The sequence below is a fragment of the Chroicocephalus ridibundus genome, chromosome 6, assembly GCF_963924245.1.
Source record: "Chroicocephalus ridibundus chromosome 6, bChrRid1.1, whole genome shotgun sequence".
In the NCBI taxonomy this organism is placed as follows: Eukaryota; Metazoa; Chordata; class Aves; order Charadriiformes; family Laridae; genus Chroicocephalus; species Chroicocephalus ridibundus.
The window spans coordinates 23,655,411-23,670,060 of record NC_086289.1 but is presented as its reverse complement, the minus strand read 5'-3'; the positions used below and the strand labels follow the sequence as shown (position 1 = coordinate 23,670,060).

The 14,650-nt window shown below is 41.1% G+C and overlaps 1 protein-coding gene across 3 annotated transcripts in view; it reads right to left on the bottom strand.

Annotated features, from left to right (window-relative positions):
- Positions 1 to 13,421, bottom strand: part of ZSWIM8 (zinc finger SWIM-type containing 8) — a 67,070-nt gene extending 53,649 nt beyond the window's left edge. For all 3 annotated transcript variants that reach the window (XM_063337941.1, XM_063337942.1, XM_063337943.1), the window contains exon 1: positions 12,241 to 13,421. In XM_063337941.1, the coding sequence (XP_063194011.1) occupies positions 12,241 to 12,418 (178 nt within the window). In that variant the 5' untranslated portion in view covers positions 12,419 to 13,421. The remainder of the gene's footprint in view (positions 1 to 12,240) is intronic.
- Positions 13,422 to 14,650: the final 1,229 nt, after the last annotated feature.

Sequence of the window (14,650 nt, the reverse complement as noted above, 5' to 3'; positions counted from 1 at the left end):
GGGACTGGATATTTTTCTGAACGTGGACGATGGAACATAAACACAAATCAAAAAGTCAGACTGCACCACAGCTGAGCATCAACCTCTATCAAGAAGTATTGATATGTTTTCAGATGCTGAAAGGAAGTCATCCAAGACACCATGCAACCTCTATTTAATGTACTGCTCTCTACCATTAGCATCCATCCTTAAGTATTACATGCAAAATTAATCTCTAACCAGCTTTTTTTCCTGCGTCTAAATCCCAAAGCAGTATCACTTGGCCTCCAAACAAATGCACTGGCAAACACTGAAGAGCTGCATTACTGAACATATCAGAATGAGATCAGGCCAATTTTGTTGGGGCTGATGGGAAAGTTATTGTCTGAAAAGAACAGATCAAGGATGAGGCATTTTCACCTCTAGGGTAAAAAAAAATAATTAATTGAACATCTGTCAGGAACTAAAAGAAGATACCGCCTCTTAATATCACCAACAGGAAACCACTAGAGGTTTAAAAATCTGTTTCATAGACAGGAGTCAAAAGAAGTTAGATACCTAAATGCTTTTGAAAAAAATCTTACCTGATTCCTACTTTTATCTCCTTTTGTTTTGTAAAAATCTCCCCAAATTTACCCCCAGCCTATGGGAGGTTACAGAGCCCACTCAGCGATGTCCCTCAATTCTAGGTTCTCCCACTGCAGTTCAAAGGTGCAGCACAGCAGCCCCTCATCAGCCTGAACCACCGCCGCAGGACACAGGGTTCCAAAGCCGGCAGTCCACAGCCTTCCTCAAGCTCTCCACCCCAGAGCAATCACATTTCCTCTCGCTCAAAGTAAGGCAGCCGCCTGATCATTTCTTAGTATCCTACAGTTGGAGGAACTTCCTCCCTATCAAGAAATAAATACTCTTCCATTTCTCTCTCATCAGCTATAGAGAGAACAAAAGGAGGGAAACACAAAACTGGGTACCAAGGAATATGTGAAACAAGCAGGCAGCTACAGAACGTTTACAGAGGTGGAACCAATAACAAGCACATATCTCATTTTCAGTGCACAAAAATAATAACAAAAGCAGCACTGGAAAACTGTGAGGCACTGATTAACTACAGTCCATTGCATGAATTTGCTTGGGCAAATGTGTAATACCTCCCAAGATCTCTCCAACATCACAAGACTGAAGCAAAGTCAACAATCTTCTGAACACGTATGCAAAAGTCTTGAAACACTTGCTGCTCGTAACTAGCCAGGGCAAACCAACTCCCTGTCCTTGAGAAGGATAAGCAGCTTAGCTGACCCCATGCACTCCTGCTTTAAATGCCATCGATTAGTCAGTGAAAACTTCCAAAGGCATTCTGGGTCAAATAGAACTAACTTCTCTGTGTCAGTTCAAGCCATGTGTGAGAGTTACATGCAGATGTAAGGTAAAAATATTTTCACCTCGCCCATCTTGCCAGCTCTGGTAATTAAATTTACAGCTGCATTTCCCTTTTTCTCACTCCTCAGCATTTACTGACCTAAATATGAGGTAGCAAATGGAATTACATGCAATATGCAGCAGGAACTGTAAAGAGCTCAAGAGAATTACTAAATGATGCCCTACAGACTTCACAAAGGTATTAGATTCTCAGAGAAAAGTTGTAATTTCATTTGTACACCTATTAATTCCATACTAACCCACCAGCAGGACTACCATGAAGCTTAAATGTCAAACATTTACCAATAATTTTTTACATCAGTAGTCAGCATTTCCTAAAAGCATGGAACTTGGGCATTCAAGCCGTCATCAAGCTACTCAGCATCTAACACGGATTAACAAGGGCTCGTGTTGGTAGATTCTCCACAGGATGAGACAGACGCAAATTCACCAGGTAAGAATTTCAGTAGAGGGATATTAAAAAGAAAGGAAAAAGATCAAAGAGTAAGTCTTGAGAACCCATGATTTGTGATACACAAAGTCAGGCAAATGTGAGCGTACATTGAGAACAGTAAACCTGACATCCTACAAAGACCAGAAACAAGACACAGATTGCGTAAGTCATACAATACTCAATATTCACAGATTCAGCAAACTTTTTTGTACTTCAAGGAAGAATCTTGTTCTGTCACATACATTGACAAGATGCCAGTAAGAATGGCTTGGCTGCACGTAGGAATTGTTTTAATGAATATTATCTAAAAAAGAGTCCAGATGGTAACTTCGCTACGTTCACTTTAAGGCCGCCTCACTTTTTCACTTTTTCCATTCTTTTGTTCTGGCTGGGGAGACATGCTCAAAGCAGCATCTTTAGAGATCTCACGCCTAATTAACTTTTTCCACTAGTTTATCTGAGGGGAGAAAAAAACCCACAAAAACAAGCACACAACAAAAAAATCCCAACCATACTAATTGGATTTTAAAACATTGGTGTTTTCATTTTAAGATCTCTACCAATGAATTACTTGTGTTTACCAGTATTTCTGGATGGCAAAGTATGATCATCAACTGCTTGAATTTTTCATCTCTCCGAACAGAGAAGGAATTGGTGGTCTAGGTGTTCACCTGACCGCTATTTCAATGAGTTGCCTCATAAGTGTCTTAGCTTGGGAGGAAAAAGTACAGCTGGATGCTTTCCTGTAAAGACTCTCATTGCTTGCAGACAAGTTCTGGGTAACATTTCTTTTATCGCACTATCTATTTATATTTTTGTAAAAAATGTGGAATTCTTTTTCTATAGTTTTTGGACCCTCTTTTTCATTTTCTCAAGTCTATTCTCTCCTCCAGCATCCAGCTTTTCTCCCACAAAGGAACAGGATTTTTTCTGAGGCAGATTTTTTCTTCCTCCCTCCATCTTATCCATTTATCCTTTCCCTTTCTTCTATATGCCAATCCTTATCCCATATGAAAAAGAAGCTTTAAAGCTCTACTGTATGTCTCACAGCCACAACCTAAACCTAGCAGACAAAGGCATAAAAGTCACTGAGACACCAAAAAATAACACTCAGGTCCCTCTACTTGCAGCAGCTGAATAAGGATGTTAAGAATTTGTTTAAAGACGCTACTCCTGCAACCTCTTCAGGTTTCCTTCTTCTGTGGAAAGAGAATGTCTTCGTATCCAAATTTTTTCAGTGCTAACCACACACCAATATAGATTTGGGTAAATACATAAAAATCAGCACACAGATTTTCCAGTTGTATACAACTTAAACATGTTCAACCTTCTCCTAATTGATACTGTTAAATACTGCAATTTTAGCCTTTCTTAGGTTTTTGTTGCAGTGATCTAGAAACGCTAATAATGATAACAGCAACAATATTTTATTAAAGCCGGACACTTTTCACAGCATCACTTTTCTAATATATGCAATTCCAGAAGACTTTAAGTAATAGGGATATCACAGCCTGACAGAACTCCTTTGTTTCATTGTTTTCAAAGATGGTATGTTTCCAGCTGTATGGGATCAAATATAGATTAATTACGCATAATCAAAACAGCAGAGTTTCCATAAGCCTTGCCCATAACATTTAAGACATCACTTTCAATATTTCTGTTAAAAATGCTACACAACTAATGCAGCCTTGCCAGAATGTTACTGCCATTCTACAGGCAAACAAACAAAGAAGAAAGGATGCATCAAACCCCATACAAATTACAAGAAGTATGAGAATCTTCTGGTTGGTAACCCTATACTTACTGCTCGAGACTACACAGCTTCGGAGGAAGCAACTTAAAAATGTGTGATATGGTATTTTGAACTTAGAGATAACATTTTAAATATATTGTATATTATGCATCACTGCTCTTTAATATGTCAAAAAAAATATTCTAGGCCTAATATTTTAGCTAGTTGATACATAGGTGCTTTGAATTTTACATTTTGGAGGGTTTTGAAGGGTGTCACAAAACAGGAGGAGAGAGGAAAGAGACTAATACAGATAAAGTGCATTAAAATAAAGTCGAAAAAACAACCATAACACTATTTTAAATTACTCTTACAACTGCTTTACAGTCTTACAATTAGACAGGTGACAGAAAAAAGCTGTCAGTCTAAAAAGAGCAACGAAATCTTAAAACACATTCTTGCACTTCAAGAAATAAAGAATAAATTGGTTTTGACTCTTTGTAAATGTTATTTAAAAATATAAAAACAAACAAACCAAATTAATTATAGATATTCTAAATAGCCATACATTACTCCAAAAGTTCATTAAAGTATGTAAAACATCTTGTGAATCTGTACATTCCTTTCTTCCTCTGGAACAAAGGACTGTATAATAACTAGGACACTGGACAATTAAGAGGAGATGGTCTCTGCTCCTGGTTTTATAACCAGCATAAGAGACGCTGTTCAAATTACTGATGTCCATTTCTGTTCCCTCAAAGGTATACAGTGGCAGGAGAAGGGGGTTTTTGCTTGTTTAAAAAAAATTTTGTTTAAATGATCCTTGCCGTTACCCCCCCTTTTTTTTTTTTAATTTCTTATTTCTGTTTTTATATTCCTTATTCTTAACATTTAACCCACTGTGTTATCCTTTCCTCAGCATACTAGTAAGAATTATATTACTCAGCAAACAGGGACTATCAAGAACTTGACATGGACAAGAAAACTCTCTCCTAATCGCTAGACTAACATTAATGTGTACACATCTCCCTTCAACTCTATGTGAGTTTAAAAACATGTAAGGACACCTTTGCAATATTCAGTAGCTAATAGGGTAACTCAGCTATTTTAAAAAACCTAGACATCATAACCAAGCAAAGGTTCAGCAAGTAGGCTATACGAAAAGCAACCTTCTTAGTTACCCTACAAAAGAAAATAATCCATTTGACTACTTAAGCCATCTCTAATCCTCTATCACCTTTTCATAGTAACTGAAATCACTGAATTTAGTTCATTTGCTTAAAAATGAACTTAACCATAATTATTACCCTAATGCTGCAAAAGAGACGTTGGTTGAAGAAAACACTATTTGGAGTATAGAGGGGGGAAAAAAAGGCCTGGCCACAAGTCACATGTGAGTTTTACTTCCACAACACATACGCTGAGTAATTTTTACTTTGGGTATATTACATTTGAAGACAGCCATTCCTAGGTCTGGTCAGTTCCCTTCTTTTCTCACTAGAACCACAAGAAACAGACTGTACAAAAGGTGCTATTTTTCTGCATAGGTTATGCTATGGTGTTTTTGCTCTTCCTCAAATTGAACTGGAAGTCCGAAGTTGTAAACTTGCATATTAATTCACATTTAATTGATGGCTCTTCAAACATACAGATCACACCGCTACATTAGGACTAGAAGTAACACCAAACCAGAGCCAGAGGAGCACAGAACTGACAACAGCCCAATGCAATTCATGAAGCTACATGAGCACATCTCCACCTATTGAACAAGCCTGCCTGGCTTCTTGAAACTTCCCATCACTTTCTAAAGTCATCAACTCATAAAAATATCTCTAATGCTCAAGGGAAGAGTCACAAAGATTCACCCATGTTGTAGAACATGAGCAAAACGCAGACCCAGAAAACACAGGTACTGAAACTGCACAATCTGCCTAGGAAAGAAGATGCATCTTGAGAGTAACTAAACTCTAATTTTAAATCTTCCAGGGTTTTCATCAGGGCAGGAATTACATCTTCTCCTACATGTTTTATAATCTATACAAAAAAATAAATCTGGTCTTTTTTGCTCCTGGCCTTTATCAGCAACACTCCAGAAGCTGCAGAAATTTATTTTCTTTCAGTTTCACTCTCCACTGTTTCGCTGATGAGCGACCCCAGGTACGCAGAGGGGGCACAGCTCAAAACACAAGGCGCTCTGTGCTTCCTGTAAGACACACAAAATTAGTCTCCTACCTGCTCTTCCTGCTTACAGCACCAGATCACATAGATATTCAAATATATTAATTTAACAAAGAAAACAACTTTTGGTGCTAGCATTCAAAGTGACATAAGCAGTACTCCTAAGCATGAAAAAAAAAAGCTTTTAAGCATGAAAAGAAAAAGCTGTTTTAACAAGTGTTATCCTGAGTAAAATGCTCAACAAACAACAGACATTTGCATTTCGTTGCAGAATTACATTTGCTGAGATAACCACACACTTCAAACCTGAAGTGTAGCTTGAGAGAAATCCTAAGATGTTTTGTCTTCACCTTGTTTTTACCTCAGGACAGAACTGGTTACCTACAGGTAAAAAAAGAGATAGATAAAAATAAATCCCACTTTTTAGCAATGAAGAACAGGTCAAAGAAAAAAAAAAAAGAAAAAAGAGGAAAATAAAGAAGGGGACAGGAGACAAAGGGAGAGCACAAACCAGAGTCTAGGATCAAACCTGAACCCTTGTCCCTGCTTCCCCAGAGGTAAACATGCCACAGAGAAGAAAAACCCCTGTAGCTTCAGTCAGCCTGAAATGCAAATAGAGCATCTGTGATCTCTGGTCATTCAGCAACACGGGAATCTCCTCAAGGTGAAAGGAAGGAGAAAACAAACACAAAAAGAAAAATCCATGGAAGCCAGGAAGAAAGATGAGTAGAAAGATAAGACAGGGGAAAAGGAGACATTTCCCAGTAGAAAGATGAGACATTACAACAGGGAAGGACTTCTTGTGGGGGGAAGAGAAGCTCATCTAAAGGAAGAGGCCAGAAGACCACAACAGAGTTAAAACTGGATTGGTCATTGAAAATCTCAGTAGTAAAAAAAGCATCTTTTCCTGATAGCTTCCTTATGGGTTTCTCCATTACACATTTCTGAAGAAAGGGGTACACACTTTCACTTATCTCAGAAAGGCATAGGAAAATGCAAATGAAGAGACAAATGTGTGAGAATCACTCAGCTTGTCACCCTTCCAAAAGACAGAGGTATCACTGCATTGTGAAACCATCTTTTTGTTTAGTAGAAACTTCTAGACAGCTTCTGAAATCTATATCCCAACTCTAAAGCAGTGCACTTAATTATGCAAATCAGCCTTGATAATCGTCTGTCTCTAGAGCTTCTCGGTGGTGTCTTCAGCTCTAATGAATCAGTGTCCCCTTTGCACCTTGTATTACAACCCAGTAAGTCCCTTCCTCAGCTTGAACTTTTGCTTCTGCTATACGGAATGTCAACATCACCAGCCACTTTGGAATAGAGTACAAAAGTAGATTAAATTCATTTATTAAGGTAAGAAAATATAGAGAAACCTATTTTCTGCTAACAGCTAAGCCTTCACTTTCACGTTACCTTTCGTCTATGGACACTTGATCTCTGCTTATTTAATAAGCATTTTTTATATCTTCTCATCAACATTTATATTTTTAAAATTCGGCTGCTTCTATAAAGAAACTCATTAGGGAGCTATACAATGCTTTTGCTCAATAGTTACTGGTTGGGGTTTTTAATGTTATTAGTGAACTTGGATATATTGTAACAGATAAATTTGGGCTAAAACAGATGTGTCCTGTTGTATTAAACTAAAAAACAACAAGAAACAAGATGTATTACACCTGTACCTCCCAGAAGTGTGAGCTGATTACATAACCTCTCTCTTAATACCAGAAGTACAAATAAAGTAGAAAAAAAAAAAAATCAATCTTAACTTTACAATAGACAGTAACAGTCAGCAACAAAACAGTAGGGAACCACAGGGTCTTCATTTCCAGCTTCACCAGGCTCAAGGAGCAGACACAATTTGGATGACATCAACATCCTTCTCTGAAAAGAGCAAGAGTCTGAAAAGCAGAGTTATGAATTTGAAAGAGATGACTTGTTTCTCCTGCTGTTTTCTGCAGTTACTGCTTGAGCAAGGGTTAACTTCAATTTAATAAATAACTCCTGAGAAAGAAGTATTGCGCTCTCAGCCATTTGTTCTTTGTCCATAAAAATTAATGAAAATCAGTCACTGTCATTTTACCTTTGATCAGGCTGTCTCTCTAAACTGGTCATAACCTCACCTCAGGCTCTGTCTATTCTCTGTCAATGTTTCCCTCTCTGTGGCTTGTATTTTTGAGGCACTGTGCCCAGAACTTAACGTTGTGGGCACTCCTAACAGTTTGGAAGAACATAGACTGTCTGGGGCTGGATAATGACAATGTTTTCTAGGAGATTGCCGCCTGCATCAATTCTTACTTAAGTCTAAGGGGTTTTGCAATACAGCTTGCAATGCTTCAAGCTTATAGTAAAGGAAAGAAAAATAATTGAGCTTTCTCACTAGCTGCCTATTGAAAATAGTTTCAACACAACTCATCACCACGCTTCCAGCGGAAGCCAGTGTGAACGAATAAATACAAACTGAGCAAAAATATTGCGAACACACTATTTAGCAATCCTACAGTATTTATGGCAACTTCTTAAGTGTTTGGTAAACATTTATGCTTCAGAAACTGTGAAACAGAAAGGACTATGGGTGGGAGAGAGCTTAGAAGCTTTCAAGAAGAAACAAAGCCACAGTGGGTTTGGAGAGATAATGAGTGTACTTGAACATTTACTCTTCAGACTTCTGTCACAAAAATCCTTATTAAAGACATTTGATAACAAAACATTTACAGAAACACTAGACTTATTTCAATTACCAATGAAAAATACAACTATTTTAAAAAGTGAGATGGGAAATGAGAGGATTGTAATGGCTCTCGTAGGGTGTCTGGGAAAGAAAAGACTGTCCAGAAAAGTGGAGAAAAGGCAAGTAGGTGCATTTGTTGGCAGAAAGGTGACAAATTGGTGGAATGTAATTTGATACAGAAGAAAGTGAGTTGGAGCCACAAACCAATTCAGGGAACCAGATGGTTCCAAATACACTGCAAGGATGTTGTTCTTCAAAACATCCATTCACTTTAACTCCAGCGCTGAATCCCCTGCCTGCCCAGGACAGCTGAAAGCTTCCGATCAATGATGTACACAGGCAATGCCCAAGTATCAGTTACAAGCATTACCTCATTCAAAATAAAAAACCAAGGGGTGAAAACATGCAATCAAGGCAGCCTAACGTGAGAACAAGTAATTTCTAAAATCAGCATTCAAAATCATGAAAGGAATCTCAGTATTCCCCAAATTTACATGCTTTACTGTAGTTATCCCTGGAATTTCAGTACAGGAATCGGTGGAGGTTGAGAGCAGTTCAGAATATAAGGGCATCCATAAAGTAGACACAATGCATTCCCCCTTCACATTAGCAACTGTACATTTAATGAGAAAGGAATATAAGAGGACTTTACCACAGCAAAAATTAAACGAGGAAAAACCAACCAGTTACAGTGCTATTTTTCTGATATAACTACTGAAGATTCTCAATTTTATAAATAATTCTGTTCCAAGGGCCATATTAGAGAAACTCAGACATTTTTGTCCACCTTTCATCACCTTTGTGGCACGCTGATGGAGAGACTGACAAACAAGTGAATAACTCAACTTTTTGGTGACCTCTGCGTGAATACTGTCTATGTTTGCAACGAGCTACCCCAAGCCTTATTGTTAAATTTGCAGTAAGCATAATCATAATATTAAAAATACCCAAGAACAAAATAAAAAGTTGCAAAATGTAAGAAAGCCATAACTGGGGTGTGTGCGGGTAATTTGTTTGTTTGCTTGTTTAAGGAGAGGATTCCCCAGCCAACAGCACCACCGTTAGTCTCAGGGGGATTCTCTTTGAACTAATTAATGAAGAATCAGATGCTCACAAGGACAAATGCAAAACAATTGAAAAAGCTAGAAATCCTTTCTATTACATAACTCATCTGGCTGAATCCAAATCAAAACACGGGCTGAGATCCAAAGTGGAGGAAAAGGCCAACACAATATAGTTCCTCTTGTTTGCCTTTAGCATTTAACACTGAAGAACTCGATGCCTAACCTCCTTTTTTGTTTGCAGAGGCAACTACACCACAGGCCATTGCAAAAAGGTAAACTGTGGAAATAAAAACACATGGCTCAATTCAGAATGAGCACTTTTTAGAAGACTCACTACAACTGACAACCTCAGGTCCCAGCAAGTTCTCAATACAAACTGTTTTTTCTGACTACAAAAACACTGTCAAAAAGAGATGTTAAAAATAATTAAATTGGTACAGGAGCTCTGAAACCCAGGAGATACCAGATGATGACAGATGCCTCATCAGACCAGCCTCCCTGGCAACGCACTGTGCACAGTAAAGTACCTGCGAGTGTTCCATGTTGGTAATATCACACATGACTTCATAGACTAGATCAATAATTATTTAGGCAGCAAATCCATGTTCACATACCTCTCAAAATAACTCTGAGCAGGGCCTGGGAATTGCCAGCACATGCTTTTAAAGCAGGCAACAGTATCCTTTCAGAATACCTCTCTTGTTACAAGTAAAACTTTTGTACAAAGGAATTTAGTCTCTCTACAGATAAAACCTAAAAAATATGAAGCAAGTACAAACAATACAACATTTGCCAATGCAGGTCTGCAGAACCCGGAACAGCAACATGTCAATATGGTGTAAATAATTACAATTATCACAACAATAATGTTATCTACTGTATTTCTCACATCAGGAAAGAGACTGAGGATTACAAATAAGCACAATCTACTGAAGTGATTTTTCATTTAAATGCAACAAGTGGATGACAGTAGAGAGACCAATTGCAGCTTGGCTTTTAATTCGGTCAAGAGAGCTAAAGGAACTAGGCCAAGGCCCAGAAAAACAATGATACACTGAACCAGTGGAGAACAGTCAGCTAAAAGCATCTCAAAGTTGAACAAAAAAGATCACCTTTTCAAACATCAGTCTGACCTGTAGATCTGTACAAACCAGTTTCATACACCTCAGCCAAACTAGAGATGTCTTACTTCCCACAGCAGTATGTTTTCAAAACTTTAGCTCCTTTCCAGCAAGTTAACATATGCAACAAGACTTAAAGCAAAACACAACATTTATACGCTTTGCCATGTGCCCAATGCTTATTTCTACATCTCGGAATTCATAGCTTTAAAACACACAACACCAGCACTGTTCCCTTTCTTTACACCAGTAGAGTGTTCCACACTAAAACCAACGTGTCCCAGCTGCAGGTTCCAAGAGAGCTATCCAACCTGGATAGGTATTCAGCATTTCCCTCTGAAAACCCCTTGGGCTGGGTTTTTTTTTAAAGTTTCCATCCTTCCCTCAGCTCTAATCCTAACTATTCAAGAGACACAGGAGGTTACACATCTGGGACTAGAGACAGTTCTCAAATTTATTAAAAATTCAAAACTTGAGCTGCTCTGGAAAGCCTACACTTAACGCAAGGTCTACCTCCTCGTCCTAATCCAGTAACAAGTGAGCATTTGTCCATAGCATAACACAGCCAGATTTCAGCACAGTTCAATATAAATTGCATTCTCTGTTCATGTGAGGCCAACATTCAGAAGAGAATGAAGTTTTGCAGTTCCAGATAGGGAGATATTAATGAGGCAGCTGATGGTCACGAAGGTCAGCAGTATCAGGAAAAGTACTGACACTGGATTGAAAGAGAAGGAAGGAGATAAAAGGAATAGTAGAAAGGGCTTGTATTATAATTTCTGTTAACTATATGTCTGGCTCTGCTGTGTGCAAACACCACCTGAATTCTAGGGTCAAGATGCATCAGGATAAAAGAGAAATTATGTTTCATTTGTTAAAAAAATAAAACAATCAAGCAAAGAGTTAGTAGCTATATGATAATTTTAAATAATTTTAAATTGCTAATGTTATCTATTTTCCTGTCTGCTATTAAAAAGAAATTACTATCAAAAAAAAGAAAATATAATAACTCTTGAAGCAGACACAATGTAGTTTCCTGACTTCTTTGTGACAGTCTGAAGGCCCTCTTGCTCTACTATTGCAAAAGAAAGTCTGACAATTTACTAGAAAAAAGAGAAATGTAAAGAAACAGACAAGAAAACCAGACTGGTCTATACAACAATGGCTTACATGCCCCACCATGAGTAGTTTTATAGCAGTAACAGAACCCTCCATGAAACCTTAGTGTAATTCAATCAGTGCAAGTGGGAACCTATGTATAGTTATTCCCAGCCAAGTCTGTACTTTCTGCTTTCAGATTTCCAAGAAGCAGCTCGCAAAATCTACTCAGAAGAGCAGCACTACAATACTACAGAGCGCATGCAGGTGAAAACTCACCCAAAAGAGAGTTTTGTCTTAGGATCCCCAGTAAATTCTCAGTTTCAATCTTTGGTCAAAAATTATCCTGACCATGATCCTACATGTGACTTCGCTTTGCACCTTTGACATTCCTTCTGCAGATCTCCTCACCCCTCAACTTCCACAAGTGCAAAGAGCATCCCAATGAAACCAGGTGACCTCACCTTTCATTTTGACAGTGGGAGAATTGGGTCCAGCCGATTGCTTCCTCCATCCTCTCCAGTTCTGGCAAAGGCTCTCTGCCTCAGAGATGAAGGAACAAAGAGAGTCTTCTTCAAAGCGATCAGAGTCTTCAAATGAAAACCTCTCCCCGTCCTCCCACTCTGCAAACATGAGTTCCATCACATCCGACAGGCAACGTGGGGGAAAAAGAAGAAAGGCAGAAACAGCGCTGCTTGCTTTTAACAGGTGGATGGACTTGAGGGCTCCTGCAATACTTAAAATCACAGTTCCAATCCGATCCCCATACTACAGTCCCAGGAAAACCAGAGCCAGTGCTATCTGAGGCAGGAGAAGCAGGAAATCAACTGAGGGGAAGCACGTAAAAATACCCCCCACACACCGCACACCCCCCCCCCAAAAAAAAAAAAAAGCAAAAACAAAAGCCGCAAGTTCTTTAAAAAGTTTAAAAAAATGCTTATGTCCACAAAATGTACTTGAGGCGGAGGGGGTCTGGTCAGCGTAGGAGAGCTGCCTCCCCCCGGCGGGACAGGTGCCTGCCGGCCGCACGGAGGGTCTGAGGGCTTCCGACGCCACCGGCCCCGGGGCTGGCGGTGGAGGGAAGGGGCCGGTTCTCCTTCTCCGGGACTCCCGCTGGGGGACGGCGGGTATCTGTGCGCAGGGCCGGGTCTCCCTGAGGTTGTGCTTGTCTCACTCTCGGAGCAGGAACCGGAGGGCGAGGGCGGGAAGGGGCAGCAGAGGAGGATGAGGGGGGAGGGGGGGTGCGGACGGGGACAACTTCCCTCCCGCTCGCCGAGGCTTAAAACCGGGGCAGCGCGACCTCCCGGTGGCTCGTCACCGGCGCCAGCGGCTCCGGCCTCATGGGGGAGGCGGGGAGAGCCCGGCTCTGGTGACCGGCGGGGAATGGGGGGGTGGCGGGGGGGGGGGCAGCCTGTCGCCGCCGCTCCCGTCGCGGTTGGACCCCGCGGCTCTAGGTGCCCATGGCCAGCGAGGCCCCGCCCGCGGACGCCCCCCCGTGCCCGGCCCGGTGGCGGTTCTGCTGTCCTGGCGCGGCGGCGGCGGCGGTAACGGCGGCGACGGGTTCCTGCCCGGCGCGGGCACCCAAGATGGCTCCGCGCTTCCCAGCTTCACCTGCGACACCCCCTCCTCCTCCCTCCCCTCAGCTGAGCCCTACTTCCGCCGCGGCGCTTCCGACTTCCGCCGCCTGGGGTGGGGGCCTGGCAGACAGGCCTGGACAGGGCCGCACTTCCCGGAAGGGCTGAGCTGAGTGCCGGGCCGGGCCGGGCCGTTCGGGCCGTACCAGGGCTCGGCTCGGCTCGGCTCGGCTCGACCCGACCCGACCCGCCCCTTCCGGGCCAAGAGGAGGGGACGAAGCCGAGCAGAGGCCGGAGCAGCGGGGGTTTTGCCGTGAAGGGACTATAATGAAACAAAAGGTTGTTTGTGCCCGCACGGGCCCCTAAAAGCGGGGCGGGGGTGGGAGAGCTAAGGGAAAAAGAATGACGTGGTAATCCTAAAGCTGAGAGAAAATGAGCTGCGTCTGGGAACGCGCGCTGTCTCCCTCATCTTAATTCACTATCGATACCAAAAAAATTAGGTTAATGGATAAGCCCTTAGTGAGGCTTAAGAGCTGCCCCTTGGACCTCAAGGGAAACCTCCTCCATGGCTTGTTGTGCTCAGATCTGTAATGCTCATATCTGGAACACAAGGATGCGTTACTAAAATGTCCATCAGCTGTAACAGTTAACGAATGCGCAAATGTCAGAGCCTTCAATGCCTCCTCGGGTAACGCGGCTTCTGGGAAGGGCCAGAACCCTGAGCAAAGGCGGTGGCTTTCCACCAGTAAAGAAAAAGGGAGAGTCCGCAGCCACTGCTGCCTCAGATCTTTCTTACAGACTTCCATCTAACTAATCATGTTGCTTGGCCAAAGCTGCTGTTCTAAAAAGGCAATTCTTTTCAGGGATCCTCTTCAGGAGGTATCTGAGGTAACAGATACATGACAAAAGTATTCACTTCGTGTCTTTTTACGTAGATAAATCATTTTTAGCTGAATAAAATCTCACAACGTTAATAGGCTTGCTGTGCTTTTTTTCTCAGCAATTTTTGCCATCAGGCTGCCTACATTTTCATTTCATAGGAGGAGCTTGCATACACTCAAGCACACGTACATATGGCAAGGTTTGACATCTAATGGGTGATACTATCTTTAATAGTCTGTTACACAAAAATATGTGTATCAAAGCCTATTAAATCAACTCAGGATCCCTGAAATTCAGAGACTCTTCCTTGGTAGAAATACAAGAATTGCCTAGAACCTGTTTTCAGCTAGTGAAGAATACTATTAATTAACAATAGTTGTTGTAATTACCCTGTGAGATAATGACACACACTCGGGCA